The sequence below is a fragment of the Sarcophilus harrisii genome, chromosome 2 (assembly GCF_902635505.1).
Source record: "Sarcophilus harrisii chromosome 2, mSarHar1.11, whole genome shotgun sequence".
Classification (NCBI taxonomy): domain Eukaryota; kingdom Metazoa; phylum Chordata; class Mammalia; order Dasyuromorphia; family Dasyuridae; genus Sarcophilus; species Sarcophilus harrisii.
The window spans coordinates 414,476,356-414,493,421 of record NC_045427.1 but is presented as its reverse complement, the minus strand read 5'-3'; the positions used below and the strand labels follow the sequence as shown (position 1 = coordinate 414,493,421).

At 33.0% G+C, this 17,066-nt stretch overlaps 1 protein-coding gene across 1 annotated transcript; it reads left to right on the top strand.

The window, feature by feature from the left end:
• The first annotated feature begins 2,834 nt into the window (after positions 1-2,834).
• On the top strand, positions 2,835-11,397 carry LOC105749174 (serine protease inhibitor Kazal-type 6-like). Its single transcript, XM_012540688.2, has 4 exons — positions 2,835-2,929; positions 6,512-6,663; positions 10,278-10,393; positions 11,254-11,397. The coding sequence occupies exons 1-4, from the start codon at positions 2,872-2,874 to the stop codon at positions 11,297-11,299; spliced, it is 372 nt and encodes a 123-aa protein (XP_012396142.1). The 5' UTR covers positions 2,835-2,871; the 3' UTR covers positions 11,300-11,397.
• The last annotated feature ends 5,669 nt before the right edge of the window (positions 11,398-17,066 follow it).

The following is a 17,066-nucleotide window of genomic DNA, read 5'->3' as shown; positions in this document are numbered from 1 at the left end:
TATCTAGAAAAAATATTCTAAAGGGAGTTGGAGATCTTTGTCTGAAAAGATTGAGAAGGGACAGTTAAGCTCACCAAGTGGACAGAGCAACAGTCCTGGGGTCAGGAGAACCTGAATTCAAAACTAACCTCAAACATGTAACTCTTTCTAACTTTGTGACTCTGGGCAAATCACTTAACCCCAATTGCCTCACAAAAGAAAACAAAAGATAGAAAAGAATGAGGAGTTGTGAAAGAAATGCAATATATATATATATATATATATAAAATCTTTTCAGTAATTTTTTTGATAAACATCTTATTTCCAATATTAAAAAAGAATTGATTCAAATTTATAAGACCAAAAGTCATACTGCAATAGATTAATAAGTTATCAGAGGAAGAAATCCAAATATTAATGTCCACATAAAATGCCTAAAATCACATAATCAAAGTAAAACAAATAACAGAAAATTTGAGATTTTACACCATACTTATTAAACAATTTTTTTTTAATGACAAATTCTAAAAACTGGAAAACAAGGGTACTATTGAATTGATAGAATTGTGAATTAATTAGTCTAGGTATTCTAGAAAACAATTTGGTTACTCTTCCCAGAAAGTTACAAAATTTCATATCTCCTTTTATAATTATATGATTAATAAGCCTATATTCCCCCAAAGAGATCAGATAAAGCAGAAATAGATCTACATTGACAGAAAAATTTATAGCAGTTCTTTTCACTGTTGCCAAACATTGAAAGCTGAGAGACAATTCTATTGTTGAAGGAATAATAAAATGTGATATTTCAAATTAATAGAATATTATTGTGCCATAAGGAATAATTAAATAGTTTCAGAGATGATGCAGAAAAAAAATCATAGTGATAGAGGGAAAACAATTTAGAAAGATTTTAGGAACTCTTTTTGCTGATTCTTGTTCATAAATTGTAAAAATTGAAGATGAAACATGCCACTCACTTCCTTCAAGAGAGATACAGAAAGTAATACACTTTTTCACAAATATCAATGGGAATTTTTTGGAAAGATGGGCAAAGCTGTTAGCCACGTATTGAAGTTTTTTTTTTTTTGGGGGGGGGAAGAGTTTGTTCTTTTTTATTCGTTCAATTGGAGGGAAGAGAATGGAAGGGATAGATAACATCTTCCTTAAGAGAGGTTAGTCAAGATTGAAATGAATGAATCCATGAAATGAATATCAAGAGAGTATGGACCAAGAAAAACCTGACACACTGTCTTTTCCAAGGTAAATATTTCTTTTTAACTGATGTTCTCATGGACTGGGTTTTTAACCTACCCACCTCTGTTCTACTTCTGTTCACTCTTCCATGGAATATTCCATTTTATCTATATGATTCCCAAAACATAGCATACAGAGCAAAGCAAAATACTCAGAATATGTTCTGACCAAAGTAGAGAACTCTTCTAGTTCCATAATGCAATATAGACTACAAATATGAAGTCTAAGGTCAAACTAGCTTTCTTTGGAGACAATACACCATTGAGTCAAACTGAGTTTTTACTCACCGAAACCGTCCAGGTCTTTTTCACATAAATTTCTATTTAGGGCATTGGCTGGAGAGAACAATGCCAGTATTACAATTTGGTTTTATGCATCTAACAAAAGACTTGTGTCTATATGATACATCAAAATACACTGTTAAATCAGCATCATTGCTGTCATTTAACATACTTTCCTCCAATATCTAATGGTCACCAGTTAGTCCTTTCTCCTTAATGCCTTCATAAAAACTGTTGAATAAAAAAATTTATGTAAACTTAGTGAGAATTCAATCACTGAGTATGTGTTGGAATCAACAAACTCTAAGCTCGCTCCAACTTCTAAAATCATATTTTCCCAGGAATCAATGATTCAACTGTTGGCAGTTGATTGTATCAGATTATCTCTAAGATCTTTTTCAACTCTTAAAATAGATGATTCTGAGAATTATTGAAGCAAAAAATACAACATTTTTGTTACTGAATGATATATTTTATAAGTTTTATGGATGCCTCTTGTTTTTATGTTATTTATGATCACATAGCCTCATATCATCCAAGAATTACTCTTTTTTTGTAACAAAGGAATATAATTTAGAAAAACAATCAATACCTTGAGAATGTCTGACAAGATATATAATTTTCTAAACTCATAATACCTCTCTCTACTAAATTGAAGGAAATGTTTTTCCATTATTCATTTTCTTTGACAATCATTGATTTTTCAGCTGCTCAGAGTTGGGTTTCCTTTTAGGGAGCTTTCCATCCACCCTGTTATACCTATTGGAATATGGTTTTTTTTCTGGTTCATAGGATCATTGATGTAGTGGTATGCCTATTTAAGCCTGAATCATTTTGCATAAATCTTTTTATATCTCTCAAAAGTGTTTTAATGAATAATTCTTCATGCGAGAAAGAGTCTAGTAAATGTTTTAAGAGTCTAGTTAGTGAAAACATTATGCCAATATACAAGGAGAGTGTTGGCCTCAGGACATACACAGATCTAGCTGTCATGCAATTTTGTTTCAACATTTAATTTAGGTAGCAGGGTATTCTATTCCAAGGCCATTCACTGTAAATGTCTGTGTTTTTATGGGGCTCTGAGTATTAAATGGACTTTAAACATGGCATTACAATAAAAAATATTCCTTCCTGTGAAAGCATCTTCATAAAATCAGTTCTATTGCAGCTTTGAGGGGAAGGGGAAGGTGGAGTTGTTTTGAAATAATAGTAATTTTTCAAAATCTGGGTGGAGAGTATTTTCCAATATATAGTGCACACAGTACTTGGATTATTCACTCTGTCTTTTTCCTCCAGAGAGCCTCAGAAATCATCACTCTTTCCAAAAGGAACAAGAGGTATAGCCAGTCCTACGATGAAGGCAGCAATTATATGTATACTCTTCTCCTTAGTGTTGGGTGCCATCTTCTCAGGTAAGATATTGGAATAGATTATATACAAAGTCCTATCCAATTCTAAAAATCTATCTGTGTTGCTGTGGCATAGAAATCAGGAGGGTTGACTTGAGTCCTAGTTCTTACAGTTAATAAATGTGTGGACAAAACACAACTTCTCTGTTCTACACTTTCCTCCTTTATAAAAGGAAACTAAACTTAATGACACTGTTACTACTTTCTTCTTTAAAATCATATAATTCTAATTATCTATAATTTATGCTTTATTGGTATGTTATAGAAATCCTAATATTTAATATCTAATGGTTATTTAGAGAAAAATTTTTACAGCTGAAAATAATAAAAATATGATTTTATCTGTGAAGGGAAATTTTGGTATGAAAATTCCTTCCATATTGAAGATCAGCAAGTTTTAGTTTGTTTGTTTTTCTATTTGTAGTCTTAGAGTATTTCTTGGGTCATTGAGGGGTAAAGATATTTGTGAAATAGGCAGAATGTGTCAGAGGTAGATCTTGATCCCAGGTCATTCTGATGTTAATGCCTGGTCCCTCTCCACTATGCAAAATGTCTTATAATTTTCATCATCATTCCCAATAATAACTTGAGAAGCAAGATAATATAGTGGGCTAATTTCCATGTCAAGTTCATGTTAAGATGAGTTCAAGTCCCTACTTCTTACACACTTTAAATTACTCAAGACAAATCACTTAATTTTTCAGTACCCTCAGGCAACTTTAAGACAGTTACAGATGATAAGATAAATTCCAGTAGAGGAAACTTTCAGACAGGGATTCCCCTATATTGATAAAATGTCAAAGAATGATCCCTACATTCTTGTATGATTTCATGTATGTGATGCAATAAAACACTTAGATTTGAGTCCCCCGGCACATATAAGCACTTAATAAATGCCTTTTGGCTTATTGAATAACTAACTCACAACAGCAATTCAATTCTCATTCAAAAGAATGTATAAACTCATGGCATGTCATATCTAACGATCCTTGAACCCCAGTTGTAATACTCATATGGCTATAGTATTTAACAGTTTATAAAGTATTTCCCTTGCAACAACAACAAAAATTGTGAGATAGGTATTAAAAATATTTTTATCCCTATTTAACATACTAGAAAACTGAGTGACAGAAGGGTGAATATGATCATAGAGTCAAAAAGTAGAAGAATTGGGGATTGAATCTCTGCCCATTATTTTCAAGTCCAAGAATTTCCCATTGCAGACTATTATTTAAATAATTCTTTATATCTATTATCTCATTTGATCTTCCCATCATACTATGAGGTATTCTGTGTAAATCAAAGGTAAGTTGCAACAGAAGAGAGCAAAGTGGTGAAGGTGTGCATATCATGTAAAGATTGGCTGAAGGTGGTTGGAATGTTTAGCTGAGATGAGATTTTGGGGGGGGGGAGGGAAAAACAACCCAAGTATTTAAAAGGTTGTCATGTGACAGGAATTATATTTTTTTATTTAGCTTGAGTAGGTACAGCAAGAAGCAACTAGTGAAACTTACTATAAGGCAAAGTTACATTTGATGCTAAGAAAAAACTATCCTAAGAATAGAGTAGTGTAAAAACTGAATGGGCTGTCTTAAGAAGTGGAGAATAGGATAAGTCCTGCTCCCTGGAGGTCTTTAAACAGAAGTTGGATAACTACTTGTTAGATATGTTGTTATGAAATGTATGGTTTGTATAAAATGGCCACTGAAGTTTTTTCCAACTTTCATTTCCTTTGATATTGTTTTAAGTTTTATCATCATTTTGATAAGAAGTGATAAAGAAATTGAGATCCAGAAAGAAAGGAAATGATTAATAAAGCGTCAGAAAATAATGGATCTAAATCTGAACCCAGGTCTTCTGTAGCCAAGTATATTGTTCTTGCCAGAGAATCAGATTATTGTAACTGGAAGAGTCCTTGATAAATCAACTATTTGAACATGTTCCTTTTATTAATGAAAATACGAAAATATTTTTGAAGAAGTGATTAATCAAAGGACATTTGGGAAATAAATGGCAGTCAGGACAAAGTTTTAGAATGCAAAGAACTCTAAAACAGTGCTATATTTGGAGTTAGAAAAGAGAATGATTTCAGAAATGAAAGGGATGTCAGTGGTTGCTTAGGACAATCTTTACCTGAAATCAATTCTATTAGACACAGGTTTCCACAGTTGAAAATTGGCTCTTCTAATTAGTACTATGTGACATCTAAGATTCATTCCACTTGTGAATAATGTCAGACCACACTTCTGCTTTCAGGCAGACAAGGACTGGGATCTCTTTGAAAGATCAAGTCAGATAAACCACTTTACCAAACAGCCTATTAAACCAATGCCAGGAAAGGAAGAGAAAAAGGCATTTATTGTTTGTATATGTATGTGTTTAACTCAAAGCCCCTATATTGAATTATTTTTAAAATTATTCTGACTTTAAAAGAAAGATTTATGTATCTAAACTTACACACATAATTTTTTTAGAATTACAAAGCTGGAAAATAATTTAATAAGAGGCTAATTTAAACATTAATTTCCATATGTGCCCTCATATTAGGTCACAGAGAGAGCAAGAAACTTAAATCTTCTAAATATTTGAGTCTCTCTCTCCCTCCCCATTCCCTCTCTTTCTCCTTCCCTTTCTCCCCCTCTTTCTCTCTTTCTCTTACTTTACCCCACTCTTACCCCCATTATCCAAAATCTAAATTTGTTTTGTACGTGACAAGTATAAAAATAAAATTAATTTAATTTAATTTCAAAAAAGAAATGCAATAAAATCTAGAAGATAAAAAATAAGTAAAAGGCAATATAAGATCAGCATTTGGATTAAGCATACCTTTTTGATCCTTGATTACTATCTATTAACTCAAATGTGATTTAATCTTGGATATGCTGATTTAAGTCTACTGGTTGGACATAGAAATGAAAATATCCTATAGGAAGCTGGAAATGTGATTCTGAAGACAGTGAGGACTATTCAGACTGGAAAGAATGGATTAAACCAAGAAGGTCATGCAAGTGGTTGTTATAGAGGGTCTTCCTCCTAACATGTGATATAATAGGAAAAACATTGGAATATAAACTCAAAGGAGTTGAATACAGGAGCCATTACTGTTACTTTGTGACATTGGGGAAGTTATTTAAACTTTCTGTTCTCAGTTTCCTTATCTGCAAAATAAGGAAGAATATAGGTCTAAATTTTTGAACCTAGAGGAATTTCAAAAATCCTTTTTAGTCCTAAAATTATGGCATTCTGATACTGTGAGGTCAGTCAACAAGTGCTTACTATGTGCTAGGCATTTTGCTAAAAATGACCAATAATGTAGACTAGGATAATTAAGAAAGAAAATTGAGGAATTACTCCAGTAATAGGTGGATGGTATAAAGAGAGACAGGAAAAACAAAGGATTTTATGAAGAAACACAGAATAGCTCAATGTTAACAAACACAATCAAGTTTCCAGGGAAACCTGGGATGTTATTATTATAATTATAGTGTAACTTAATATAATTATTAGTAGTAGGAGATGTTCGATTAAATATTTTAAAAAACTTTTAGTTTCCACTTAATTTTTGAATATGTGATTTATCTCCAGATGCTGCTAGCCAAGTTGGAAAGGCAGGAGGATCCAGTAAAAATCAGAAGCCAGTTACTTCTAACCAGAAGATGAAACCAGGGACTCCTAGTGATCCAGAAGAAGAGAAAAATATGGTTAAATCTCCTATTGGCAACATAATGGAGTTACAAGTTAGTAACATTTTTTGTTGTTTTTATTTGTTTTTATTTCACTAATGTCACTGAATGAACCATCAAGTCATGATATAACAGAATTGTGATTTTAAGCAGAAAAAAAAATTAGAATGAAAAAATGATAAAGTTTAAACTAACTAAGCATTAGAAGGGGAAAAGAAACCCACACAAATAGGCAGCATTTCAATGTATTATTCACAAATCCCAGAAGCAAGAAGTAAAAAGAGAAATTCCATTTAAAATAACTATAGATAAAATAAAACATTTGGATGTATATCTGCCAAGACAAACTCAGGAACTATGTGAATACAATTACAAAACACTTCACACACAAATAAAGTCAGAGCTAAACAATTGGAAAAATATCAATTGCTCATGGATAGGCAGAGTTAATATAATAAAAATAACAATTCTACTTAATTGGCCTACTTGTCTAGTGTCATACCAATCCAACTTCTAAAGAAATTATTTATAGATCTGGAAAAAAATAATAAAATTATCTGGAAGAATAAAAAAGCAGGAATATCAAGTGAATTAATGAAAACAATTACAAAGGATAGTGGCTTAGTAGTATGGGACCTAAAACTATATTATAAAGCAGCCATCACCAAACTATTTGATATTGGCTATGAAATTGAATGGTGGATCAGAGGAATAGGTTAGATATATATGACACAATAATCGATGACTATAATGACCCAGTTTTTGATAAATCCCCAAACTTCAGTTTTTGGGATAAAAACTCACTATTTCACAAAATTGCTGGAAAACTGGGAAATAATATGTCAGAAATTTGGCATAGACCTACATCTCACACCCCATACCAAAATAAGATCAAATATGACTTGGGCATAAAAAGGTGATACCACAAGCAAATCAGGAAAACAAGGAACAGTTTTTTTATCAGATCTTTGGAGATGGGAGGAATTTATGACCAAAAAAGAGCTAGAGAACATCATGAAATTCAAAATGAATAACTCTACATTAAATTAAAAAGATTTTGCACAAATAAAGCCAACAAAAGATTCAAAGAGAAGTACAAAGCTGGAAAAAAATTTAACATTTAGTGTTTCTGATAAAGGTTTCATTTCCAAAATACCTAAAGAACTAGTCAAATTTATAATACAAGTCATTCCTCAATTGATAAATAGTCAAATAGTGTGATCAGACAATTTTCAGATGACAAAATTAAAGCCAATTGTAATCATATGAAAAATGCTCTAAATCACTATTGATAAGAGAAATGCAAATTAAAACAACTCTGAGGTGTGATCTAATACCTCTCAGATTGGCTAAGATGACAGGAAAAAGATAATGACAAATGTTGGAAGGAATGTGGGAAAACTGAAATAGTAATGTGTTGTTGGTATAGTTATGAAGTGATCCAACCATTTTGGAGAGCAATTTGAAATTATGCCCAAAAGACTATAAAATTATGCATACCTTTGACCTACCAGTGTCACTATCAGATCTGTATCCCAAAGATATCATAAAGGAGGGAAAAGTACCCACATGTACAAAAATGTTTATAGCAGCTCTTTTTGTGGTAGCAAAAAAAAAAAGGGGGGGGGGAAATTAGTACATGCCCATCAACTAAGGAATGGCTGAATAAGTTTTTGTGTAAGAAGTTAATGGATTGTTATTGTTATTAAAAAATGATAAAACAAGCTGATTTTAAAAAAGGACTGGAAAGATTTACATAAAGTGATGCTAGCAAAACAAGCAGAACCAGTAATATATTATACACAGTAATAGCAAGATTCCACATTAATCAGCTATGAAAGGCTTCATTCTTCTCGGTTCCAATAAACTTTGGATAGAAAATGCCACCTGCATCCAAAAAGAGAACTATGGAGATTAAATGCAAACCAAGCTATATTCACTTCTTATTTTTTCTTCTCCCCCACCATGGTTTTTCCCTGATTTTTCTCACCCAATATGAGTCATAAAGAAATGTGTATTTAAAAAATTATTATGCAATTCTGAGATACCACTACACTCCTCTCAAATTGCCTAAGATAACAGGAAAAGATAATGACGAATGTTGGAGGGGATGTGGGAAAACTAGGACCCTGATACATCATTGGAGATCTGTGAACGGATCCAACCATTCTGGAGAGCAATCTGGAACTATGCTCAAAAAGCTATCAAACTGCATACCCTTTGACCCAGCAGTGCTTTACTAGGCCTATATCCAAAAAATATCTTATGGAGGGAAAGGGACCTACATTTGCAAAAATGTTTGTGGCAGCCCTTTTTGTAGTGGCAAGAAACTGGAAATTGAATAGATGGATACCCATCAATTGGAGAATGGCTGAATAAGTTATGGCATATGTTATGGAATATTATTTCTCTGTAAGAAACGACCAGCAGGATGATTTCAGAGAGGCCTAGAAAGACTTACATAAATTGATGCTAAGTGAAATGAACAGAACTAGGAGATCATTATACATTGCAACAAAAAGACTATACAATGATCAATTCTGATGGACGTGGCTCTCCTCAACAATGAGATGATTCAAACCAATTCCAGTTGTTCATTGATGAAGAGAGCCATCTATACCCATAGAGAGTACTGTGGGAGCTGAGTGTGGATCACAAGATAGTATTTCCAATCTTTCTGTTGTTGGCTTGCATTTTGTTTTCTTTCCAATTTGTTTTCCCTTCTTGATCCAATTTTTCTTGTGCAGCAAGATAACTGTATAACTATGTATACCTATATTGGATTTAACATATATTTTAACACATTTAACATATATTGGACTACCTGCCATCTAGAAGAGGGGGTGGGGGGAAGGAAGGGATAATTTAGAACAGGTTTTGCAAGGATCATGAAAAGGGTTTGAAAAATTACTCTTGCATATGTTTTGTAAATAAAAAGTTTTAATTTTAAAAAAATGTTATTATACATGTATAACCAGTCAAAAAACAATTAACTTAAAAAGAAGGGGAAAAGACTCTAGAGATTCAGTCCAACTCCCTATTTAATAAATGGATCTCTGACACACAATAGAATATCAAAAAGGAATCACAGAGCAAAGAATTTCAAAATTGGAATAGTTCTTAGAATGTATTTTGTTAAACCTGACTTGGAAGCATACTCCTCTAATCCATATTATTAAGTGAGATTGAGGCTAATGACTCCCTTAAGTTTAAAGGTTCTGTGGTAGAGTAGAACAAAATAAATTGGGAGTTCACACTGAAACCTGAACTAATGTGGTGAGCCCCTTCTGCCTTAGGAAGAATGAATCTCCATGAGTCAGGTTAATCAAGCTACTTGAGAAGAGTAAAACTGGTCAAAGGTAGGGAAAAAAAACAGAGCAAGTTAAGTCTCCCATGCCAATCAACATTCAGACTTGGTGAAACATCCATTTTAAAAGAAGGCTCACCAGTAGAACTGGAACAACACTTGGTGATGATTTATTACAAGTTTCTCCTTTTGGATTGTGGAAAACTGAAAGTCCTATAAAGATAAAAATTTCCAGCTCATTTGAGGCACTACATTTGTCAACTTATCTATCACTGTCTCTTTCCCAGATTTTTGGTTATTTAAATACATAGTTGAAATGGCTATTCTAGAATTACCTCATTCATCATGATTTTCTTTCCAGAATGGCAACAAGAAGCCATCAGAGGATCCCACCAACTGTCCAGAAATCTTTGATCCTGTCTGTGCTTCTGATGGAAAAACCTATAACAATATATGTTTGTTTGGAGAAGCAAAGAAGTAAGTAAAAATGGAGTATTAATCCTTTAACTATCAGAATAAATCCCTTAGCACTAGACTCAATTTTAGAGACTGGTTCTAGGGAGAAAGGGATATAGGGAAAGTCAACTTGATTTATCAGAACCAAACAGGAGAAACAAATGGCTGCATTTAGGACTAAATTAATTAAATTTTAATTAAACCTAAACCTGTGATTTCATGAAGGTATTAAACTCTGAAGATGGAAATCAGTAACTTATTTATAACTTTATCTTAAAGAGTCCCTGGAGTAAGTGAGACGTTTGCAACCTGTCTCTGATTACGTAACTATTACATAAGAAAGGTAGAATTTGAACTCAACTTTTAATGACTTCTAGACCAAGCTTCTAGACATGCCATTCTGCCTTTTTAATTAAAAATAAACAAAATTTCTATAGTGATTTAATTTACAAGACACATTTTATATAGTACCCATTGTGAGACAGGTAGTAAAAGTATGCCCATTCTATTTTGCAAAGGAGAAAATTGAGACTCAGACAGATTAGGTGATGCCCAGGGGCATATTCCTGATATATGGCAGAACTTGATATTGAATTTAGGTCTTTTGACTCCAATGTCCAAAGATTTCTCTGTATAAAATGTGACACGAGTGCCCATTAAGCCTTTAATATGTGCCTGAAACCTTGCTAAGTATTAGGGATATAGAGAAAGAGAAAAAAGTATCCCTATTCTATGGCTTGCTGGGAAAATGTAATAAAAAGAGTCATGACTACCACATAGATAAATGAAGTTTCATAAGCTTAACATTAGTACATGGAAAATACATATATAGGTATTTATATTATTATTCATTGTCATCATCATTGTTTTTACTCTTTCAGGAAAAATAATGGAAAACTAAGCCTGAAACACAAAGGAAAGTGCTGACCCTTTAAGGTGGCCAAATATTGGATGAACCATTATCTACCCTTTCCTTTAACTCAATGCTTCCTGGAGTCTTCTTTTGTACTTGGGGATTTAAGGGTTTGGGGACTTCTCTGATAGTCTATCACTATTCATTTCAATGGATAATAAAGTCAAGCTCTATACTGGGCTCTAGTCTTTTTTTTACTGGGAATTTCTGAACTTGGAATCACCATGTAGAACTAATTTGCATTCCAACCATCTATGTTACCTTCTAAATCTGGGTTGATATCTCATCAGAAACCTCTCAACACAAGGATTACTTACTATGATTAATCAATGAATCTAGGAACTCATTGATCCCTCTCCATTTCTGATCCCTCTCCATTTCTTCTAATGGAAATATTATAATCTACCTATACCATCTCAACTGTTTGTAAGTTTTAAATATTTCTTCCTAAAAGTGCTCCATAGATTATCCATTCAACTTGCTAGTAGACTTTTTCTAGAATCTAGAGTTTAGGTCTTCTGGAAAGAACCATATGTGAATTCAAATTCAGCTTCAGTATTTATTACTTGTGTGACATTACACAAGTCTTTTAAACTCTCTAGAACTCAGTTCCACACCTGTAAAATGAGAGGTGGGATTAAAACATTTCTGGAATGACTTCAAACTCTAAAGCTATGAATTTATGGAAATGTTACACATATCAGTACAGAATTCAATCCATCGATAATTTATTCCATGTTCTAAATATATTCTCAATCTGTTTACCCTGCCCTCAATTTCTCCTATTATTCAAAGCAATATTTATTCTACTTTACCAGGATGCTTTCTTCCCATTCAAGGAAAATGTAAAGGAAACTGATTGTGTAGTACATTCTTAAAACCAGAACCTCTGCTATACTTGTGTTCCATAAGTACCACAGGAAGGAAGGATGGCACAACCAGAAAATTGTGTTATGGCAGAAAGATTGCTGAATTTGTTAAAAATTTTGGTGTTTTCATTCACTACATCACATAGGACAAGACATGGAATCTTTTAAGACCACAACTTCCTCATCTATAAAACTAAATGACATCTAAAGTGACTAATAGCTTTAAATCTGTGATTTTGCCACATCCTCCTTTGGATTGTTTGTATGCCTTTATATTGAGGGGAATGGGCTAGAATAGAACCATTGTCCTCTTTTTCACAGTTTATGACTCTTTTCAATTTACTATAGCTATGTAATAGAAGAAGGAAGCTATATTTCAGTCACTCAATAACTCAGTCTCATGATGTAGTCCATGTTTGTTCCAGATCATAACAACATTTAGGGCTCCTCAGAGAATATAATTGTTATTTGTAGGTCAGGAATTAATGAATTAATGAGTAAGTAATAATACACAAGCCCAGGGACAGCTAGATGGTGCAATGAATACAGCACCAGCCCTGAAGTCAGGAGGAACTGAGTTCAAATCTGGTCTCAGACACTTAACACTTCCTAGCTATGTGATTCTGGGCAAGTCAACACCAATTCCCTCAGCAAAAAAGCAAGAAAAAATAATAATAATAATACACAAGACCTAACATGAAAGATTAATCATACTGAATAAGAGGAATCACTTCAATATTAAGAAACATCATAGTTTAGTTGCAGGAATAGGGAATTAAGTTGGAAGAGATAAAAGTTAGCCCTTCCTCTATTAAAAAAAAATGATCTCCAACAAAGATTTATTTTCTTTTTTCTTCTTTTTTTCCCAAATTTATTTTATTTGAAGAAACAGAATAAGCAAAAAGAGAAAAGAGAAAAGCAACACAGCATAAAACAAAACAAAAGAGAATATTATCATGTGCCCAGCAGAACATACAGGAACATTCAAAATATATAACAACAAATACCAATTTGAGAAAGTATACTTATTATTAGAAGAGTTTATATTCATGACTCTGTCTTTACTTCCTTGTAAATTGTTCTTTTGTTCTCTGTTGTGCACTGTATTTACTTTATTCTTTTTGCCTCCTTTTGCCCCCCGCCCCGATTATCACCAGACTACTGTTAAAAAAGAAAATATTTATATATACATATGTAGATATATACATGCACATACATATACACACATACACACACATCTCCCTTTCATTCCCACTACCATCAAACAAGCTACAGTTAAGAAAAGATACACACACACACACACACACACACACACACACACATACATACACACACTCACACAGACACATATCCCAGATACATACATCTTTCCTATCCCTACTGACTCTTTCATTGAATTCTGATCCATAATTGGTTAACCTCTCCTCACCCAGCAATCCCTCCCTTGTCTTCTTCCCTCAATCTTTGCTTTCCCATCCACCTATCACTCCCCCTTTATTTCTTTATAGACTTTGGAGGGTACTATACCTCATGGTATATATATATATATATATATATATATATATATATATATAACAGTATATATATATATATATATACTGTTGCCTATTGAACCCATTCCTGATATGAGTAGGTTTTCAGAACTATGAGTCTTCTTCCCACTCTCTGTGTCTATTTTTTTTTGCACCTCATTTGTATAACATGATTGATATTTTTATCTTTACTCTGCCAATATTTCTTTTGAGCTTAGCCTATTGTAGATGTAAATCTTAAATCTAAAGTATGTTTCCCATTCAAAATATATATAAACAACTTGTCCATGTTGAAATAGCTTATCCATGTTGAATTTCCTAAAATTGCTCTTTGATATTGGCTTTTATATGTTAAATTTTATGTTAAGTTCAGGTTTGGTTGATATAAAGTCCTGAAAATCTGCAAGTTGATTGAATGTCTGTTTTTTCTCATTAAATGTTTTTAATTTAACTTTATTTATTTATTTAACATCTTCCCCAGTTACATTCAAAACAATTTTTTAAAAAGTTTTTTGAATTCTAGATTCTCTTTCTATCCCCACAAACAATTAAGAAACTACATGTGAGGTTAACTAAAACATTTCCACAAAAGTGAAGTTGTGAAAAGAAACCATAGATCTCTCACCCTAATGAAAATAAAAACTTTCAAGAAAAATTAAGTTAAAAATAAATAGAGAGGAGCCAAGATGGTAGAGACAAGACACATTTCACTCTGACCTTCTTTACTACCCTCACAATAATTAAAAAATCCAGCCTCTGAATTAGCTCTGAACCAGCAGAACCCACAAATATTGGGAGTGCAACAAATTATCAGCAGAAGATAATTTCAAAAATTGCCAGAAAAGGTCTGTTTCAATTGGAAATGGGAGGGAGGCAGCTGGAGCAACCAGGTAAGTACAAACGTCAGCACAGGCAGCTCAGAGTCCCTGGACTTTGCAGTCTCTGTGTGGCAGAAAATTTCAGGAGGAAACAGACCAGAAAAGGTCTGTTTCAACCTGAGATGGGAGGGAGGAAGCATAACACAAAAAGCTTACTACAAACACCAGCACAGACAGCAGAGCCCTGGACATTGCTGACTTTGCCAGCATTACAGACTCCATGTGGCAGAGAATCTCCACTGGGAGGAATATATAGGAATCTACAGCAGTGTCGGTTGTTCTGCCCTGGTTGCAATGCAGTAGATCAGCAGAGAAGTAATAAAACATCCAACACAAACACAAAAAATCAATAGTGAACACCAAAGCACCAGAATCTCAGGGGACCTGGCCATATCCACCTAGCACCAGGAGTGAATCAGCAATGACCCAGCCAGCTGTTACGGCTTGGAAAACCTCTCACTCCATGAAGGCAGACCATAATTTAACTTTTAAAAAATGAGTAAAAAAGTAAAGAGGAATCTAACAATTGACTGCTTTTATGGTGAAAGAGAAGAATAGATTTCAAACCCTGAGAAGACTAAAGGCAGATTGTCTACAGATGATGGTGATGATCCCCATCACACAAGGCTCTCCTGGAAGAAGTTAAAAAGGATCTTAAAAGAGAACTAAAAGAAAAATGGGGAAGGAAATGAAAGCTTTGCAAGAGGATTTGGAAAAGGCAATGCAAAAAAAGACTTAGTGAAATGGAAAAAGCTTATAATTCATTAAAAGATATATTTGATAAAATGGGAAAAGAAAGCAACTCCCAGAAAAACAAATTTTGAAACAGAAAAGAAAATAACTCCTTAAAAGACAGAATTTGTGAAATGGAAAAAAAATTCCATAGAGCAAAACAACCCCTTTAAAAATTCAATTGGACAAATACAAAAAGAAGTTAAAAAAAAAAGTCCATGAAGAAAATAACACACTAAAATGCAGAATTGAACAAATGGAAATGAATGACTCAATAAGACAACAGGAATCAGTTAAGCAAAAAAAAAAAAAAAAAAAAAAAAAAGAAAGAAAGAAAGAAAGTAGGGAAAAATGTAAAATACCTAATTGGGAAAATAACCGACATAGAAAATAGACCTAGGAGGGACAATATAAGGGTTATTGGAGTCCATGAAAAATGTGATGAAAAAAGGGCCTAGACACTATCTTTCAGGAAGTCATCAAAGAGAACTTCCTGGATATCATAGAATCAGAAAGTAAAATAACCATTGAAAAAATTCACCAAATGCCCCCTGAAAGAGACCCCAAAATTAAAACCCCAAGGAATATTGTGGCTAAATTTGATAATTATTGGACCAATTTAAAAATATTACAACTAGCCAGAAAAAAACAATTCAAATACCGAGGAGCCACAATAAGGATAACTCAGGATCTAGCAGTTTCCACATCAAAGGATTGAAAGGTTTGGAATCTGACATGCCAAAAGGCAAAAGAACTTGGGATGCAGCCAAGAATAAATTATTTTGCTAAACTGAGCATTTTCTTTCAGGGAAGAAGATGGACATTCAATGAAACTGGTGAATTCCATTTATTTTTGATGAAAAGACCACAGCTAAACAAAAAAATTTGACCACCAAATATAGAACTCAAGAGAAACATAAATAGGTAAAAAGAAAAAAAAAACTCTTGAAAAAAAGAAAAAGAACTCTTGAGAACTGTATTCCTGTTATGGGTATACATTGAGAATACATGTATAATTTGATTTTACTGTTATAATATAAAAAAAGAAACTAGAGATGGAAAAGGGATTGTAATGGAAAAAAAGGAGAAAGCTGAGGTAAAATGAGGGAAATTACATCTCAGGAAGAGGCAAAGAAAACATAATTGAGGCAAAGAAGGGCAAATATGGCAAATTTGGGGTTAATAAGATGGCAGGAAATACAGAATTAGTAGTTTTAACTGTAAATGTGAATGGGGTGAACTCTCCCATAAAATTTAAGAGGATAGTAGACTGGATAAAAAACCAGAATCCTACAATATGTTGTTTAAAAGAAACACATTTAAAGCAGAGTGATACATACAGAGTAAAGGTAAAAAACTGGAGTAAAATCTATCATGTTCCAGGTGAAGTAAAATAAACAAACAAACAGAAGTAGCCATTCTGATCTCAGATAAAGAAGAAGCAAAGATTGGTCTAATTAAAAGAGATAAGGAAGGTAACTAAATCTTGCTAAACAGTATGACAGATACTGAAGCAAGATCAATATTAAACATATATGCATCAAGTGGTGGAGCATCTAAATTCCTAAAGAAGTTAAGATAATTTTAAAAAGAAATAGCCAGTAAAACTATAATAGTGAGAGACCTCAACTTGGCTCTCAAAGAATTAGATAAAACAAACCAAAAAATATGAAAAAGTTAAGAGTTAAATAAAATACTAGACAAACTAGATATGATAGATCTTTCAAGAAAATTGAATGGAGACAGGAGTACACTTTCTTCTCATCAGTT

Bases quoted from the DNA above. Each gene is read 5' to 3' on its own strand.
- LOC105749174 (XM_012540688.2), top strand. From the start codon at position 2,872: ATGAAGGCAGCAATTATATGTATACTCTTCTCCTTAGTGTTGGGTGCC. The intron at 2,930-6,511 runs GTAAGATATTGG...ATTTATCTCCAG, and splicing joins GTTGGGTGCCATCTTCTCAG to ATGCTGCTAGCCAAGTTGGA. The intron at 10,394-11,253 runs GTAAGTAAAAAT...TTACTCTTTCAG, and splicing joins TTGTTTGGAGAAGCAAAGAA to GAAAAATAATGGAAAACTAA.